Raw genomic sequence first — 19,881 nt, forward strand, 5'->3', positions numbered from 1 at the left:
TATTATGGCTATGCAATAGAATGCCACCTTCCTCTCCTCTCCCTGTGTACCCCATGCTCCCCAAATCTGTTCTGGTGCTTCTCCCAACCATCTGGAAATGTGTGGGGTACATGTGCGGAAAGGAGTAGGGAAAAGTTCTGTTGTGCAAGCACAAGGACTTACAGTAACAAAACAAGTATACTGGACACCATCTAAAATGTGTGTAACAGCGCTAAGAATCTATTGTCAACCATACTTAGGGAGAAACTGCACAAAATTTGGGAGTTTCAGGAAGATAGGAACCTGTTTATACAAAAGTCTTCGTCAACCCAATGCCCTCCAGATTACTTCACCTATATGCATTAAGATTCTAATTCATTTATGCATCGGCAAAAAAGAGGAAATGCAGAATAAAAAAAAGAGGATACAGCTTTGAATAAAATTTAGATATATGTGTTAATATATATGTTCACATGCAAACTCAGAAATAACTGCTACAATTTAATAGAAATACATGCATCTAATCATGGTGGGGAAGACTGTGACCAGGTCAGCTTTGTGCCTGCGCAGTCTGTTGTCCAGGTGCTAACATTTCCCTTCCTGTGGTTCTTTATATTAGACTGGACAGCCCTTGAAGTAGGACACAGGGTCATGCTACTTCCTGCAGTGCTCTTTGTACCAAAAAAGATGTTACGCGTTCCATCCATGGAACTCCCACCCTATGTGTAGTTAATCTCTGTGAACTTTCCCACAATTGTGCCCCAGCTCTTCAACAGAGGTAAATAAGCACAGAACATGTTGTAGTTGCACCGAAGGAGCATTTATTCCTAAAGAAGCCAGCAGAACTATTAATCTTATGTAATGATCATGGAGTTTGCTGCCATTAGAAAAATATGCATAAATCAATCACAAATATGTATGAGCTTGTCCCTTACAACCAGTCATGAACTACCTATATATTATCTTCAGTAATAGCATCTGAAATCTGAATCTTTTGAATAAAGGATTAATGCAAACACAGTTGTACTCATATAAGGGACAACCATGCCTCATCTCCAAACCTCTGAGGTTTTGGTCTTCATAGACCGGTGCAACCGTCTTCCCTATTATTCTTGATTTAAGAAAATCTACAGCACTTTAAAATGAGACAGTAATGATAAAAACTGTTTTGTAATATAATACAAATGTATATCAAAACTGGAAGGCTGTGGAAAACCGATTTTAAAATGTTTGCATCGAAAGCAGTTACTCCTCGGGTCTCAGTCTGAAGTTTAATGAACATTTTTGGGGGGGGGGGAATACCCAGTTATGCAGAATGAGTGGCACTGGATTCAATGGGATTAACAGCCCTATCTTAATTGTGCTTCCTTGAAATTAAATTCTACTGATCAGGGAGTAGCATACAATTGATTTTAGTAAAATTTGCTTCAAGCTAACATCTTTAACTCTAGGTTGTAAATATAGTGTACAAGTGGACACAACTACTTTTTTGTCTGAATTCTAATGCTGAAACCAAACCCCTTTCCATTTATTTCAATCAGATTTTTTTAATGCAGTGCGATAGATGGCAATCCACAAGCCACTCACTGCAGAAGTTTAACTATTAACTTTAATGTGACTACTCTGGAAGAAATTGTGATACGGATTGGAGCCCGGCAATGATTACATGTGATTTTGCTTTTTAGCAAGTTAAGAATTTATGTTTGTTTCTTTTGTGGCTTAAATGCATTTCAACTAGCGATTGAAGCCTCCTTTTAGCTGACAGTACAAATTAAATTTTCTGTTTAGAGACCAGTACGAATTGCTCCATCACAGCTGGGGTGCATGTCTGCCATGATATTTACTTACACCACACAAAAATAAACTGTAGATAACCAAATTTGTAAAGGAATTGGCAGAACTAATCAATTGTTATTGCAAAGCTTGTTTGAAGATTAGATATTTAGCTTTGAAATAATAATAAAATACAGCTAAGTAGGTTGCAAAAAGGAAATAAATGTCTCCCTAAGTTACAGCTGATTACCCTGCAAGCCTGCCACTCTTGTGTTTACACTAAGGCAGATGCACTGATATAATAAAAGACACTGAAGTTATTTTAGTCATGCCTACTTTGCACAGGGAAAAAAAGCTTGACCTTTTACCTTGCTCACTGCTGTTGTCTCCACTCTGGGAAGCATGGCCCCCACTGGAAGGCCCTGGTGTGCCTGCTGAGTGCGTTGAGGTTGCATCATCGTGGTCTCTCCAAGAGGAAGGATTCTGATGTCAAAATGTTGTTTTTTCCACAGTTATCATTCCAATAGCAAATTGAGGAAGGGGAAGGAGAGAGGGAGGCAGAAAAAAGTGGGCACATTAGCACTTGCAAACACTCCCAAAATGCAGTTACTGTTTAGATGCAGAGGACATACTAATGTACCAGTTCAATGCATGTTCAAGCACATTGGTTTAAATGAATTTTGCTGCAAAGTGTGCTTTGAATAATAGCTTAATTTCCCTTTAAAATAGGCTCAAAGTTTGATTTTTTAAAAATACATATTCAGTAGCAGTCTATTTTTAATTCTTAAAAATGCTTCAGAAAAATACTTCGATAAACTTTCAGTGGCACCTTAATCCCTTGATTTTAATTTATGTGCAATGCAATCCTACAGATGTATATTCAAAACTAAACCTTATTGAGATTTACTCCCAGGTATAGGATTGCAACCTTGGTTCTAGTAATCAAACAGGAATGATTATAGGTATGGCTACATGTATTCCTCCTTTTGGGAACTCCTGCAGCCAGGCTCTGCTTTCCTTTAGACCACATCAGTGAGGCCAAGAGGGGAGCCTTGTCTGGGCAGCACAGGACCTCCATACACACTGCCCAGGCTTGCACCCTGGGGAGGTCACTTCGGTGCTGCTAACACAGTGGTTTTACTTCACCCCCAGAGGCACACTCCATTACCTCTTGAGACAGATGCCAACAACCACAACCACAACATGTAGGAAGTGTGAGATAATTTTAGCTTTTTAAAAGAGATTGTATATTAAAATGCTTTCTAGATGTCGAAGACTGTCCCGAATAACCTCTAGGCAATTAGGTCTATCTGTCTTTCTAATAGTATTCCTTTTCCATGAAATAAAATAAAAGAGAATGTGTGATTTAATATTATAGGAGATTTGGCAAAACTTGACTAAGTGAACCTTCTGCCTTAGTTGTTCAGTCATAACTCCTCGTCGTTTTAAATGTACTGAGCATTGGTTTTCCTGGAGAGAAGAGCTGCTGTTTTAAAAAGGGTAAGTGAAGAAAACTGAAAGTTACAGCTAAGAGCTACTTTGCTAAGTGTATTCTCCTCCTGGTCCTCCTCCCCTTTCCTGATCATTCCCAATACCCTGCTGTTGCTTAAAGGAAAACAGGAATTCTACTGTACAGGAAAAGCTTTATCAGCACCACATGAAGGCAGGCAAGAGATGGAATTTCCTCTCACAGAAAAGGAGAGTAGGAACACATGCAATAGATCAGACTTGGGGCTGGACCTGCATTACGTGTCACCTATATATGACAACTTAAATTAAACACATCCTAACAAGAAACATTTCTGTAAAATAATTTCTGCTCAGGAAAATAGCACAAACACCGAGCTGTTCCAACAAAATTAACACATGATGACAATTTGTAGATAGATAGGTAGATACCCTAAACACACACACACACACACACACACACACACACACACAATGAAGCCTCATTACACCAGCCAGTGTCTATCAATTGTAAATCCATTAAAATCAAGTAAGTATAGAGAATGGCCAGATTGCCAATGTTTTGGTGCCTGAGATGGCATATCCCCCACAATAAAAATATAGTGAACAAATGTCTATCCCCATAATGTAAAAATATAGGTGGACAATCTGCCCTTCAATATATTACATAATTAACCAGTTTCTTCCCTTTAATGGACCTCAAAATGCTTTACTGGCAGGGACAAATTTCAGAGCTAGCCTTGGGTTGTGTGTAGGCAGCATCTCAAGTTATCATCAACAAACATACTTTGAGTACCACTTGCCTTGCAACAATATTTAGTAAGTCTGCACAATAACATTTTACATTGAAACCCAAGCTAAAGTGAATAGGCATTATCCACAAATTCATAGCAATCAAATGCAAAAAGTCCTACTGTCTTCCACCAAGCAATGGCTGAACAACAGAAAATGAATAAAGGGTAATAAAAATAATAAATAATTATTATTATTTATACCCCGCCCATCTGGCTGGGTTTCCCCAGCCACTCTGGGCGGCTCCCAACTGAATATCAAAAACACAATACAGCATTAAACATTAAAAACATTAGCAGGCTACCAATAATAATCACACAAACCTCTCACTTGCTTAGTTAGACTATCTACAAAATCAAATTAGATTGGACTGAGAATACAACATTTGAAACACAAATAACAGTCAAAGCAGCCCACATGCCCCCCCCCTCTGTGGTGAAGCAATTTCAGCATGACAGAAAATCTCAATAAAGCAATAACAGTATATTAGGTGCTAAAATAAGTACTTCAGCTAAAACTACAGGAGATTAATTATTTTCCTCCCAAGAATATACAGAAAATAATACCATCATGCTGGAACATTGAGCTGATACGAAACAAAAGGAAAAGTTGAAAGATTCTTAAAAACCATATATTTCAAGTCAGCACTGAGGATGAGAGTTCAGAGAAATGAATATGGAAACAAAATGCCATGATCATGCAAGTTTCTGCGCAGTCTCAATTAAAAGGATTGTGCCTATGAGCTTCTCTTTTTATCTCTGAGTTAGGAAACCACTCAAATAGCTTCAAGCTGAAGGCAAACAGCAGACAGGAGCACTTCAGCCCTCTGCAGCCTCTTAGCGTCAGCTGTTTGCCGGATGGTAATCAGATAAAGAGCTAGAAGAAATACATGAAAAGGGAAAGAAACAATAGCATGGCATGAGCTTTGTCCTCCAACATCATGTTGGAACCTACTTCTATAAAATCTAATAATTGCAACATGTTCACCTAGGCTAAACTTTTCAGAGTGTATAGCTAGTTATGTTAATTCTATGCACTGCAGGCTCTTTTAAACTGGCTGCTGTTAAAACCCTTTAGTTCACAGATTAAAATTTCAGGGGTTCACTAGTAGCATCTCAGCTACATTTTAAGGCAAATGTCAACCAAAACCTGTCATACAGAACTTTAAAAGCCTGACCAGTCTCTGTATTTCTAAATCATAAATGGTTTGGAATGGATGACTTTAGTGAGACTTCCTGAAGCTGAAAACATTTGGTCTCTTTACCAACCTGTGTTACTCTTCATCTCAGTTGTCAGCTCTAAGATGCTTTACAACTGCTTAAATAAGATGTATTGCTTGTATTACAGTATTCTTGAGGATTATAATCTGGCACCATTTTCTCAGAAGATAAAAATAATAGCCAAAGATATTCCCTAAGATGCAATCAAAATTGGCAGAGGAATAAGAAGGGAGAGCAACTACTTTCTGAAACTCTAAATGCTGCCACCCACACATATAAATGTTGAGTAAATGGCACCATGTTGTATTTATTTTATAGGATAAAATGTCTCAATCTGTATTTCAGCTACTTTCCCCCCATTGTGTACAATTTTATATATCTGGCTCAATGCCCATCGTATAGTCATTCATGAGAACTGTAACCAAAACGACAACCAAATGAAAAATGTAAGAGTACAACTCATGATTAATATAATCAGCTTAATTGATTACATATATTAGAATCTAATTCACAGGTCATTCAAGTCAATGGGAGTTTCCAGTTGGTGTGGTTTACCTTGTAGTTATGGTATATCCAGAGAGATATCTGTAACTAGATAAAGCGCAGCTAAATAAGTTGTCATTTATGTCTTCTTTAGTTTTTGGAGAAAAAGTTATATTTACGTTACAGGGGTTTTGTAGAAACAAAATATCTTTCCAACTTTATTGTGAAAATTAGCCCCCATGTACTTAAAAGACTACCTCCTATCTTGTGCTCTGTCATGAGCTCATATCAGCCCTGAAATCTAAGTTTGCACCAAAACAAACATAGCGATATTCATTAGGTGTCCAAAAACTGGGAAATACTGCCCTGGCGATAAGAACCAAATCTTTGCTGACATTTTTTGCATGTTGTAATTTTTGGTTTACTTTTTCAGTTGACTTTCAACCAGTGGTGTGTGGTCAGTAGACTAGAGGGACTAGGCTAGTTCCCTCAACTTTCTTGGTAAATTAGAGCATTGAAGTAAAGCTTCGCGCCTCCTTCCCAAAGCCCTCTGCTTTCAAATACTGCACAGTGTTATGGATGGTGCACTGCGCACCCATTTCATGACACTGAATGCATGGGTTGAACCCACTTTTGGAAAATTACTCAAAATACGTCGCCTTAGAGCTTATTCTCATATTTGAGACCAATGCAGCTACATTTTCCTGTTACCCTGTGGTATCTTCCAGTTACGTTTGACAGTGGAACAGACTCCCTCAGAAGGTGGTGGATGCCCTGTCATTGGAGGTTTTTAAGCAGAGCTTGAACGGCCATCTATTATGGATGCTTTAGTTAAGATTCCTGCATTGCAAGGGGTTTGACTAGATCAGGCACCCCCAAACTCAGCCCTCCAGCTGTTTTGGGACTACAGTTCCCATCATCCCTGACCACTGGTCCTGTTAGCTAAGGATGATGGGAGTTGTAGTCCCAAAAAGAGCTGGAGGGCCGAGTTTGGGGGTGCCTGGACTAGATGATCCTTAGGGTCCCTTCCACCTCCACAATTATATGATTCTATTATTGAAACCAGTTTTTCATTCACCACAGAAAGTTATACTCAACTTGAAAATCCATCATGGTATCAACATGCACGCATCACCTCACCGTGGACTAATTTGGGCTGGAAGAGAGCATAGGCTACCAATCAGAGATATCACAAGCTTGGCAAGCCCTCAATGTAAATTCATGCTAACCCATTTGGAAGACCATTTCATTATATGCAAATCCACTGGGGGGAAAAGTTAACTTTCATTGACTTCAACCCACAAAAAATATGACTTCAGCTCTAAGTATCTTCTTGAAATATTGGCATACTTTTTATTGTGGCTGTTGCCTAAAGCTAAAGTTTATTACAGGCACATATGTTGTATCTGGATTGTTTTTTTTTAAAGTTTGATGTTATTATATATTTGCTATTAAATGAGCACTCATGCTATAAATGGTGCTGGCTAGGAAAATAAATAAATGCATGAATTACACGCAGACAACAACAGCTGATTCCTTAACATCACAAACATTATTAACACATAGAGTATCTTCATATATTTTACAGTTTGTGTGTATCTGATTGTCAACTAAAGCACCATGTACCACTGAAGGCAGAGTGTACATGTATCTATTCCCAGTAGTTTTAATAATTGGGAGTCAAAGATGGCGCTCCTCTTGCTCTTACCTAATTGCGTTAAAGAGCAGTGTTACCAGGAGAAAAGCAGTGAATACTGAGTGGCGCACAATAGGAGATGGAAAATAGATACAAGAAGCTAGGTCTCCAGGGGCAGTATTTTCTATTTGCTGGGCTACAGACTCACAGCTGATAATGCAAGTTGTAATTAATATAAAAGCAGGAGACAATATGGGGAAGGCTTGTACTAGCAGGGCCACAGGAGATCACTCTGCAGCTATCCAACGTTTCTCATTTATGCACACAGCCTTCCACAGAAACACAATTTTGCCAGTGTTTTTTCCCTTGAAAGTTAAAAAAAATTGATTTAGCACTATCATTGAATTTTGCTAAATCTAGAGAAGAGCATGGAAAGCACAAAAGTCTCTAGGAATTTGAGGCAAATCTGTTGCGTTACTATTTTGCCGTTGTTACACATCCAGTGGACATATTAAGCATTTTAACTACTACTAGATCTGGCTTCTTCCTTTTTTAAAAAAAAAGAAGAATTACTTTCCAAACCCTGTTTATATGCCTATATATGGGTCACTCCTCTTGTGCAGTGCCAAGCACACTGATTTAACAAGCCTCAAACTTCTGTGTAAATGTCAGCTTACACAGATACAGCTGGGTTAACTGTACATTCCTTATGCATCCCAAACTGGGCAAAATCACCTTAATTATGCAAGGGCCCCCTCTGGGACTGATTCTGATCTCATACTGCTTTTATAGTGGTACAACTCAATTTACCATGATGAAGTTGCTTCTATTTCACCATAATATGTGCAATAACAAATCTATGCACTTCAGTGACACACACAGGTGAATAAAATGAAGAAGATATAATCCACTGATTTTGATGAGTGTTTCAAATATATACAGAATCCAGAAACAGGCACTCCCTATACACAGCAAATAAATAAAACATTCCATTTCATAATACAGGGAAAGGAACTTCTACCTCTGGATTCCCATTAAGAAGATGTATAATATATTTTGTGCACAGGATTGAAGGTAGTTCTTATAAATCCGTTTCATATATGGAAAATCTGGCATGGCACAGTGGCTATAGACCAAATCCATCTCATTTCACTTCAAGTCATTTCATCACATCTGTGGCATAGCCATAAAGAAGATGAGATCTTATGTCACCCAAGTAGTACTATGGCAATTGGATAAGCTACACCAGTTACTGTGGCCCTCATGATTTGGTCCTATACGCTAACATATTACAAGACACAATATACTGTACAAGGTGGAAACATAACCTATTCCCAGGCTACAGCAAAGTATCTAAATGTAAGAAATTTGAGAGCTGGCTGGGGTGATTGGCAACACACATAAAGAAGTTTCAGTATGGAGCATGAAGCTCTAAACTGGCTAAATATGTAAAATAGTATATGTAATAGTATATAAAATAGGTATGTGTACATATATACATACATGCACACACGTATCTCACACACACACATGTTGCAGTTCTATGCACACTTACATAGGAGTAAGCCCCACTGTACTCAGTGAGATTTACTTCTATTCTGTAGCACTGAAGTTTGCTTTTATCTAATATAAAACATACTAATAAAAAAACCCAGTTTTAAAATGTCTGTGTTCCTAAAATTATATTCCATGGATAAATAAAAATGATCAACGCTGCGCACAGAATTGCACAAATAATACAACAAATATGGCTTTTAGTGAAAAGGGGTAATTGTTTTTACATCCGCGCCCTCACCCCAATCCAATGTGTTTTTAAATATTTTTATTAATTCTGAAGCATTCTGCGTAAATCTCTTACTGTATATTTCTCCCAGTGGTGACAGTTTTCATAAGCTTTTTAAAAACATTACCTGCCTTAAACTGTCTTTTTTAACATATATATCCTAAAAGGATGTACCTAAAAGGTATATAAATCTCTTGTGCATTTTATATTTCAACTAAACTTTTAATCTAATCTATAGACCACCTGCGGGTACAAAAATGAGGCTTTAAAGGTAGGTTATTTACAAAAGCTGCCTCTTTTCAACAATTTATTTTAGGTGCTATTTTTTTTACCTCACAAATCATTACCATACAGTTTTACCATATAATTATCCTCATACATTTGTGTTGGACACCTCTTCTGCTGCATTTGTATTGCTCTGTTCTATTTGGAATTGTTTTCTTGCTTTTACAATTGTAACGGTTTCGTCAGTTTTTATAACTGCACATTATATTGCAGTAACCCATCCTGAGACCTTATGGTGAAGGGCAGGTAATAAATCTTAGGACAAACAAATAAGTAAATAAATAAATAAATAGTACTTCTAGTACTAGAGAGCCAGGTCCAACTCCATAAGGTGATGCCCTCCCCCACCCCATGAAAGACCTAAGCAAAAGGAGGAATCAAAAAAATCATATATAAGTGTTTGCCTGACTTTGACAACACCTTACCTAGCGTGGCAATTGAGTCTCCATAGGGGAAATCCGGTCACATTTAAGAAAGTGACTAACTTTGCAATGATTTCATTAGAACCAAAATGGAACAGCATTATTATGTCAAATATAATGCATGCAGTGGATGTTAGCAAAACAGAAATGATTGAGTGACATTTACACAAAAATCACCAGAGAAGGTGTCAGCTTATCAAATATGTTATTCCTCAGTAGGGTTAAAATCTTGGTATCATATACGCTAAAGCCTGTAGCTTTGCAAGCCTCAAACCACAAACTATGGAATTTAGCGACATACTATTACTATTGCTGTGAGGGCAGATTACTTTCCTTTTTTATATTATACACAGTATGACCACTAGAAAATAATATAGTCACACTCCTGGAACCACCTACTCTTAAGCAGCCCTACTGAAATTGATACTACATTTCACGTAATCCCTCCCTTTACTCAAGGGTTTGTAATGGTACGGTAAATATCGCTGCAACCATGGGATACCTGCTTCACACAAACTGCCTGCCATAGAGAGCAGAATCCATACATGCCGGTAGTAACATGGGTCTCAATCCTAAATCTTACAAAAAAGCCTTTATGCCCTGATCTTGCATTCCTGGCAATAGCCTTTTAGGGTAAGTTGATGTTCACTTCTTGGTTAATAAAAAAGCTAAGGATAAATCTGAGCAACCAGGAAAAAAGAATGTTGCCCTATGTAATTTATTCATTTTACCACAATCATGCTTTGCATGATGTTAGAAAACGGTGCAACATTTCAAAGTCCAGAAAAGAAAACTCAAGTACATATGAAAACAGATATTTTCTCTTACACATATGGAATCAATTTGTTGTAAATGGTGATGATAATTTTTTTAAGTACACATAAACGTACAGTCAATATATTAAGCAATTTCACATGTTACAAAGCAGCAAACCCAGCAGGAACATATTCAACAAGAGCTGCACATCGTTCTGGCTCTGCTTCTATGTAGTTTTAAATAACTATTCATTGTATTAACAATTTACAATTTTAGGTTCAAACTTAAAAAATCTTATATATTTAAAAAAATGTAACATGTGAACTCATTCTCAACTACAGAAGAGTTTATAGGGTGGTCTTAGGAAGCCAATCTCTCAGCCTCAGTCATCTATATGTAACATGGGGATAATATAACTTTCCTTACAGATCTATTGTAAGAATTATTGAGATAATAGTTATAAACAGTGTTGAGCACTTACATAAATATGAAGTATTGTTATATAGAAAAATGCTTGTGCAAATTATGCACATTAATATTTCCCAAACTCTGTTTTGATGTTTATCCTACAACATGAGGCCCAACTCATCCATGTTCTTGACAGGAGAGTCAGCTTTGGCCTCTGTGAAGAAAGAACTCAGCTTGAAATGATATACAAGCAAGGGGAAAGATTGGTATGTCTTTTCTCAAAACCATTAATTCAGAAATGCCAAAAGAAGCTGCAATCCTTTGAGTAGTTACATGCACGCAAGGCTCCTTGGAATCAGTGGGATTTCTATAGAAAATGATTCTGCGTAAACATTCAACTGTATAGGTTAAACAAACTGTTAGTTGCTCTTGAAATACCTATAGTAGTAAACATTTTACTGCCATTATTTTAAAATATGAGTTATGGTTAACCCGAATGAAAACTGGAGCGTCAGGAATACATATTAAGCTATATATGTACACATGAAACAGTGATAAATTGTCATTCCTAAGAACCACAAGTTGAACTGTAGCTAGAGTAGGTTTTTAGTTAGTCTGGTTCAGTCAGGGCATGGTTGTAATTACCTTCTACCCATCTACAGCTAATACCTTAGAGCAATAAAAGTATATGAGGGTGTTAAAAATTCAAATGCTAATTATGGGCTGTTATATTTACTAAATGCAGCATAGTATATAACAAACAACAGTTGCAGCTTTTCAGTGGCTAGCATTATCCTAGTTGATATACAAAGTTATATGCCAACTTACCCTTACTGTGCTATATAAAAGTTAACAGAACAATAAAATATAATTCAGTATTTGCATTTTGTTGCCATCAACCGTAGCAGGGGTATCTGGCTTTCCTAGAAAACATATTGCTTTTGTAGAGACCAAACTGTTTCTCCTACCAAGTTAAGTTAGATAAATATCACAGCAGTGGGGTCCCATAAAGAAAATATACAGTATTTGACTATCACGTATTCAAGAGCCCTTCTGTAAATATTAGCTAGTCTCTCATTTCTTCAGTATCCTTCAGCTATATTCTTAAGTTGGGTAGTGATATAAAATCATGAGCCCCATTAGTATCTAATATACTGCTGCCACTGCTGTAGACCTATACCCATAAACATACACAAGCACACTGAATAGAGGTATAGAGATTTGGGGGTGTCAAGTATCTGTCACAAACTGTCATATCCACAAGAGAAGCCCTGGCACAGAACAAATTAAATTACACTTCTTTTTAAAGCTGTCATTATTCATATTCAATCAATTGAAATATTGTCAGTATTTCAAATGCATATAAAACTATGAGAAGGATCCATGGATCAGAACAGTGGGCCAAGATATAAAACAGAGGAAACAACATGCTGTCTGTGTCCTTCTGAAGTGGTTCATCATCACCCCTGCACCAACTTTCACCAAATGAGATTTAGCCTGGGGCTGTATTTTAAATATGCATATCAAAGCAAATGGGAGGGGGGAACAAACCTACAGTATCAAACTGGAGAAGTTTTCATGCTAACCATTCTAATTTGCAGGTAGGCATTCACAAATGAATCATTTCCAGCAAAATATTAAAATTACAAAAGGCACCATTATTACAAACTGCTTTTTAGAGCATTGTAATAAAACAAACCAGCTACATGAAACTTCCTACAAAGATAGATATCTGTATCTGTATACAGATACATACAATCTGCATCTACAACTATATAATATTAGTTTGAAGTTTTATGTTGGATGACAATGTTAACTCACATGTCTAATAAGACACTATTCCCTAAATGCAACTACATGATACGACTCTTCATTTCCCAGTTGGTGTTCTTGTTGCACAAATTATTGCTTTCTTTCAAGACAAATAGCAGGGGGCTAAGGTAAAAATGTTATGGCTCAAATCTCCAGGAAATAAAAGGCTTTAAATTGTAATACCCAGTGAAGTGGCAAACTCTAATGGGTATAAGATAAATATATTGTCACTTTTTTGAGTTTGTTGTTTCAGATCAAAAAGGAAAAGAGGTTATTTTCCATTAAGGCAGTTATAAAATTATAAAATGCTAGCCCCCTGAAACCTCATCCTATCACTGTAGGTGAATTTAAATATTATAATGGAGCACTTCAAATTGGCTTGAGCATTCGCCATCTGCCAGGGCCCTAAACAGGCTAGTTTATCTAATCTCCTCAATATAAACATCAGCATGCTCCATTTCTACACTTCCACATGAAACAAATTCTTATAATGAAACTATTCTGGGAACACATGCAATGTTTTTGCACTGCTTTATATAGTGGATGCTTATCCTTCAGGATGCCTATCATTTCAGAACCTTTTCTAAGGGCCCCACAAACTCACATGCACACTACTTTAAGGTTTGAAATTGCATACAAGAAATATTTGTCAAAGTTCTGTCATGCTTCATGGACCTTATTAGCAGCAAATGACATCATAAAACAACAAGGAAACTTTCAGTAGTTTCTACTCGTACGGGTGTGTGTGTGTAGCTTAAGAGTGATAATTATAAAATAGTAAATATCATGAAAATTTGTCCCTGAAGTTACCATATTTCAAAAGAAGGGAAATTGACAATGGAATGATAGAATCATAGTATTAAAAAATTAAATAAATGGTTTACAACGTATATAAACCTAGGGTGTTTTTTCTTTTCTTTTTACAACTACTTCTGCTCTTCTGAACAAAGGTAATACACAACAAAAGCAAATATTTAACTACCTGACAACATACTTTCAAAAAGGAAAATAATCAAACAGAAACTGCTTCTTCACATGTATATCTACTTTTCTTGGCATATTAAAGATTACCTCTAGATGCCTATACATAGCATATGAATCCCCTTTTAATACCCCACAGTTAAAATATTGTTCCTAACATGGTCTGTGTTGTTTGTTTCATTAGCTCATTGCCAAAGCCTAAGTAACTCCCCCCAACCGGTTTCTTCACTGTATTTTCTTCTTCCCCAAGTTTAAAAGCTTAACAATGTAGATACTTATGGTAAATTTTCCCAAGTTCTTTTCTGAAGTAAATTGGCAAACACATGCAGAAAAACCACTGCCAGACATGCAACCACACTTGTGAACATTCCACCAAAACATTAACTTATTCACCAGCTACTGAAGTGATAAAACTAACCACTAACCTGTAGCTAGTTACTCAATCTTAATTCTCTCCAGCCTCTGCAGTGCATTGGCTCATCAAAGTTATTGCAATTTATTATGAAGATGCTCCAGGCACTTGGCAATAAGTCCACATTCTAATAATAAGTTGTATCATAGAAAAAGCACTGGAAACCATAACTTTGTTTTAATGCAATGTATAATTGCCAATAAGTCTCAACACTTGACATTTAGAGACAGAGTGCAGCAATCAACAACTTTTTACTAAGTTTCTATTTACTACTCCTTTTCTGATCATAGGTCTTGCAAAGCAGAAAAGGCTGCATCTACCAATTCGACAGTTTGCCAACTCTTCCGTTTACTCAGATCATGAACTCTGCAAGCCATAAGTTAACCTTTTGGTAACTGAATGAAAAGGGCCCCTCTCCCACCCCCAAAAACTGAAGAAAAAACAACTTTAAAATATCCTACTGAAAATGAAGCATGATTTAAAGCAGATAATTACAAAATAGTGGGGATGGTGGTGGTAATAACAACAACAACCCACAGATTTACTAAATGTGTTATAACCTTTACAAATTATCAAAAAGACTTACATGGTCTGCTAAGTTTGTGGATGATCCTGAGAGCTCTTCATGATCAGATTTGGAGCTGCCATCTCTTTCATCAATAACTAGATCTATGGGCATTTTGCCTTTCAAACAGCTAATGTACCGATGGCAGAAATTATCACACAACTCATGGACCTGGATATATTTAAATAAAGGGAAAGAAAAAGAAAATTAAAAATAATAATTGAGTGTGGGAGGAAAAATATCAGATTGCAACTGGAGAGGGTTTTCCCCCCAGTTGTGAAAGAAATCTATTCCAAGAATAACTCTAATTAAGGGGCATAATAGTTGAAGGCAAGGAAACAATAGAGAAATTGTTACAGCACATATTATTCCCCTGAGACTTGCCTGAGCAACAAGTTAGGAAGGGGGAGAGCCTACTCTATAGACAGAAGAAAATCTGATTTAGGATAATATCAAAAGCACTGAAATCTGGACAAACGTAAATAAAATCTAGAAGCATAGGCAGTTCAGCAGGGAAGAGTGGCAGAAAGGATTGGGACAGAGCAGTGAACATTTTGAAACCTCCTATAGGAACTAGGAGAGATCTTTATCACAAAATCATTTCCTTGTAGCACCTTAGCCTTTCCATAGGCACTGTGACTCTCTTTGTAATCTTAATGTTTTGCTCAGAGATAATGGAAGGATCAGGTCTGCACTGAATGAGAAGATACTTAATTTTAAAATACTATCCCTGGTTGAAGAAAATTGCAGAGGGCTGGAAGACAGAGAGGGGAGATACAATCGATTGGGAAAGGAGGGGCTAGTTGAAAGGGTGATTGGAACTGGAAATAATAGAGAAGTTCCAGAAAGGGGGGGGGGAGTGCCTGTTTTGTTGAGTGTCACCCGGTGCTTTGTAGTACTAGTTACAGTGTCCAGCTGACATTTCCCGAAAGAGAACCTTTAAGATGCAGGGATGGGCGGGTGTTAGAGAATAAAAAAGGAGGTAGCACCCCATGCTCTTACCTTTTCTAATTCCAAAAGGTGAAACCTTAAGACTTGTATTGCTTGGATCATCTGAAAGAAAATTGGGAGCAGAGAAGTTGTCATTTGGGAGAAGGAAAAACCCAAGCAGGGAGCCGCTGATGGTCAGGGCGCACCCTCATTATCCAGGATTTTAGCTCATTGGACACGCTCGGGCAATTTTGATCAACTTTAACCTAAAGCACTTTTTTTAAAAAAACCTTACTCTCTCTCACACACACACACATTTAAAGAGAAGCAGCTATTAGTGGTTTACAGAGGTGTCCTTCCCCCAGTGGTTTCTGAAAGTCCGCAAAGCAACCAAGCAGCTAAACAGCCACTCGCCACACCACCGGCTTTTTTAAAAGAAGAAAAGGTGAAATGCTCCAGATGAATGGTTTGCCTTCACCTCTTTTGCAAGCGGATTTCTAGCACTTTTAATATTGAAATCGCCCACATTAGCAAAAGAATCGTGTTGCCACAGTTTCCTTCCCTTTTGCTTCCCGGGGCTTAAACCCAGCTTTGCAATGCATTGGGGACTCAAGTGTTTGTTGTCCTCTTGCCATGTTTAAGAACTGGAGCTCTTTGAAGCCCCTGGATAAGGATGGTTCGCTCTTTCCCGGTTCCTTAGTGTCACTTTCTATAAGCATCTTTCTTTCTTTCTCTGTCTTGTCTGTTTCTCTCTCTCTCTCTCTCTCTCTCTCTCTCTCACACACACACACACACATACCGCCTACTTAGCAATTATACCTTTAAAAAAATAATAATTAAAAAAGGGCGAGCTGGGGTTTCTTGGAGGAGGGGGCAAGAAAAGTCAAAATGGGGTTGGGGGGGTGAAGTGAACCTTACCAAATTGTCCAACTCTGGATTTGAAGAAAAAAGTGGCTTTTCCGCCCGAACCTACATGAAGTAGAAGGGGAGGGGGGGAAATCAGTGCATATTTCAGCTGTCTTTAACATACACACTCCTTTTAACACTACCCCCGCCCCAAACACCACCACCAGAGGTCCAAACTGGAGGGGGAAAGGATATAAATATGTGAAATAAAAGAGAGCGCCGCAAACTGAAGGCCACTCTGTGCAGTTTCTGCCCCCAAACCCACCCCACCCCACCCACCCTGTTTAACTGAGAGATTTCAGAAAGACTTAAAACCCTTCACAGAGTTTTTAACCCCCCACCCGCATTTAACAATGCCCCTTTCCTGTTAAGCTAAGAGTGACCAATGAATGTCTCCCAGTGTCCACTGAAGAGAGAGGGAGGGAAAGAGAGAGAGAGAGAAAGAAAGGGGAGACGGGGAGAAGAGAGGGGGGTGCGGGTGAAGATATGATTTGGGCCAGCTTTTGGCGAGGAATCTTTCCTCACAAACACAACCACGTTATGTAAGGACTCTCACACGCTTCGTTTCTCTCCCTCACAACTTGGAATGAGACATGGAAAAAGTTGTGTTGTTGCGTTTTGCGCGGGGTGGGGTTGGGGGGAAGAAGAGGTGTTTTGTGCGAGGTGTTGCTTTTTGCCTGGGGGGGGTGTTGCGCGGGGTGGGGTGGGGGGTGCAGAAAAGGCGGGTTAAAAAACGTTCGACCTGTTTGGCGAAGACGGCGATGTCCTCGTTGAAGGAGTCTGAGGAGCAGACGTCTCCGCCGGCCACCCCAGGCTCTCGCGGGGTACAGGTCGCCAGCTCGCACTTCTCAAAGACCAGAGCTAAGAGGGGGAACAACGGGTGCCTGCCGGGCAGTGACACACAAAAGAAAAAAAGGGGGGTGGGGTGGGGGTTAAAGGAGATGTTGAGAGGAGGAGGAGGAGGAGAGAGAGAGAGGGTGGGGGGGAGAGAGAAAAAAAAGTCTGATCAACAAGTATTTTTTTTCCTGTCGAAAATAAAAGGCAAAACACGTCCACGCTTTCTCACAACGCCTCAGCCTTTCCATAAAGGGGAAAAAAATGGGGCGGGGGAGGGGGGAAGCAGCACTGGAAAGCGAGGCCAAGGCCAGAGAGAAAAACAACATACATACACGCATGCAAACTTTAAATTAAAAAAAAAAGCGCCAAAATCGGGCCCTCACAAACCAATACAATAAGCACCGAGAAGGCGAGTAGTACGTAGCTCAGCTGCCAAGTTTTCGTGGTTTCCACAATAACTAAAGGAGGGGTGGGGTGGGCGCTCCTGCCCCCAAGCTAAAAGGGGAAACTTTATTCTTACGCAAACTGTTTAAACTGCTTAATATCTCGGTGAAATCTAACAGCAGCCAGAAAACGTGCATTTTTGCTGAAGGGAAGGGAAGAGGGGGGAAGAGGATGCCAGCAAAGTTTCTCCAGGCTGAAGAAGGGCATCCTGATAAAAATACCAACTGCCCAGCCATAAACGAGCTGAACAGAAATATATATATATTAAATACTAACACAGACACCCCAATTGCCCTAGCAGACATTGAAGTAAGGGAAAGCGAAAGTATGGCATTTGTGTATAAGCAGAAAATGTGTTTTTCTCTAGTTTTTCCTTCTTTATCTCTCCTCGGATGGTGATGACACTACATCCTATTTTAGAGCAATGTAATAATAAGCCAAACAGATCTGGACTGATGAGAGTTACTTCCATTCTCCCAACTACAATGCTTAGTTGTTCTCCTGTGGATGTCAGCAACTCCCACCTCTTTTCTCAATTTATTTTTGTCCGCGTTGGGGGTGTTTTCAAGGGCTACCCCCACCGTCTTATTTTTGAGTCGGCTCTATATTTACAGCTCAGCCCCTAAATAATAAACAAAACAACCCCCATGGAACTTACATCTGTGTAAAACGTGCCTGCGGAACTATAACATAGGCTTACTCTCCGGTTAGGAAAGCCTGATCAAGGCTGCTTTAACTGAAAAAGGGAATACAGTTTCAGTTTACCTTATGGGTCCATCCGAAATATCGGTGGATTTCTGCACTGTAGTGCACTCTCCCATGTAGGGGATCACGGCATTCCTTACTAAACCGACCTAAATTGCTCTGATCACTTAAAAGAAGCGCAGCAACACAGGGAAGGGCAGCCTGTTTGAAAACGCTGCTCGATACCTTCCTCTGCCATTTCCCTCTCGCCTGGAAGCAGCAGGGCTACCCGCTCGGAACTCTTTGCTACGATCGTCTCTGCTCTGAAAGAAGATCCCCGAGCCCTCCGCGCGCGCACCCCCTCCGCACAGAAGCTGCAAAGGACCCGGGCCATGGCGCCGGGCTCGCCCTGCCTCGTACCTACCCGTAGATCGCATCCTTGTCCCGCTTCAGGGCGTCGTTGACAGCCGATCCCATGCTGGCCGGCATGACATTGGGGTGCGGGGCGTGGGCTCCATAATGCTGGCTGGCATGGAGTGGCGGCCCGTGGTTCAAGTGGTGGACTGGGGGGATCGGCCTGGGGGCGTGAGGGTCTCCGTACATGGAAGCAGGTACCCCTACTCCGTCCATCCCGCCGTAATGAGGCAGCTCATCGTACTGTCAAAAAGAAAATGGGCCAGAAGAAAGAAAGAAGAAAGAAAGAAAGAAAGAGAAAGAAAGAAAGAAAGAAAGAGAAAGAAAGAAAGAAAGAAAGAAAGAAAGAAAGAAAGAAAACCAGGGGGAGAAAAGAGGGTTTGAGGAAAGGAAAAAAAGAGCAAAAAAAGAGGGAGAGAGAAATAAAATAAAAAAAACACAACAACAACAAAAGTCAGAAGAGAGTAAAGCACCCAGACTCAGACAAAACAGAGCAAAACTACAAACCAGGACCAGCCACAACAGAGAGAGGGGAGGGTGGAGAGAGAGAAAGCTGTACAGACTGAAATCAAAATAAAAAGTGCAGTTTATAGAGCTGGGGGAAGGGAATGAAGGGACCGGGAGTATGTGTGTGTGCGAGAAAGAGAGACAGAGTGTGTGTTTTTGCTGATGGCGAGGAGAAATCTACCGAAGGCAAAATAAAGGAGGAAACTGGAAGCGTGGAGAGGGAGAAGCGAAAAATGTTCGCCGAGTCAGAAGAGAGCGGAGCACGAATAAACAAAACAACCCACAAGTAAACAGATTAATACTTCGGAGCGGCGGTGGGAAGCAGGGCTGGGAAGGGAAAGGAAGAGCGCGAGGGAGGAGTGGGGTGGGGGGGTGGGAGAGCAAA

General features: G+C 39.3%; 1 protein-coding gene across 12 annotated transcripts in view; it reads right to left on the reverse strand.

Annotated features, from left to right (window-relative positions):
* MEIS2 (Meis homeobox 2) overlaps nucleotides 1–19,881 on the reverse strand; it is a 238,525-nt gene that overhangs the window by 217,184 nt on the left and 1,460 nt on the right. For 9 of the 12 annotated variants that reach the window (XM_080978444.1, XM_080978449.1, XM_080978452.1 and 6 more), the window contains exons 2-7: nucleotides 19,000–19,232; nucleotides 17,353–17,494; nucleotides 16,623–16,673; nucleotides 15,777–15,827; nucleotides 14,796–14,945; nucleotides 2,121–2,235 (exon numbers count right to left, since the gene is read on the reverse strand). In XM_080978444.1, the coding sequence (XP_080834570.1) occupies nucleotides 2,121–2,235; nucleotides 14,796–14,945; nucleotides 15,777–15,827; nucleotides 16,623–16,673; nucleotides 17,353–17,494; nucleotides 19,000–19,232 (742 nt within the window). Of the gene's footprint in view, nucleotides 1–2,120; nucleotides 2,236–14,795; nucleotides 14,946–15,776; nucleotides 15,828–16,622; nucleotides 16,674–17,352; nucleotides 17,495–18,656; nucleotides 18,881–18,999; nucleotides 19,701–19,881 lie in introns of those variants that run through there. The other 3 variants (XM_080978450.1, XM_080978451.1, XM_080978454.1) reach the window with 2 other exon arrangements.

The sequence above is a fragment of the Podarcis pityusensis genome (genome assembly GCF_964106645.2).
Source record: "Podarcis pityusensis genome assembly, chromosome: 1".
Classification (NCBI taxonomy): Eukaryota; Metazoa; Chordata; class Lepidosauria; order Squamata; family Lacertidae; genus Podarcis; species Podarcis pityusensis.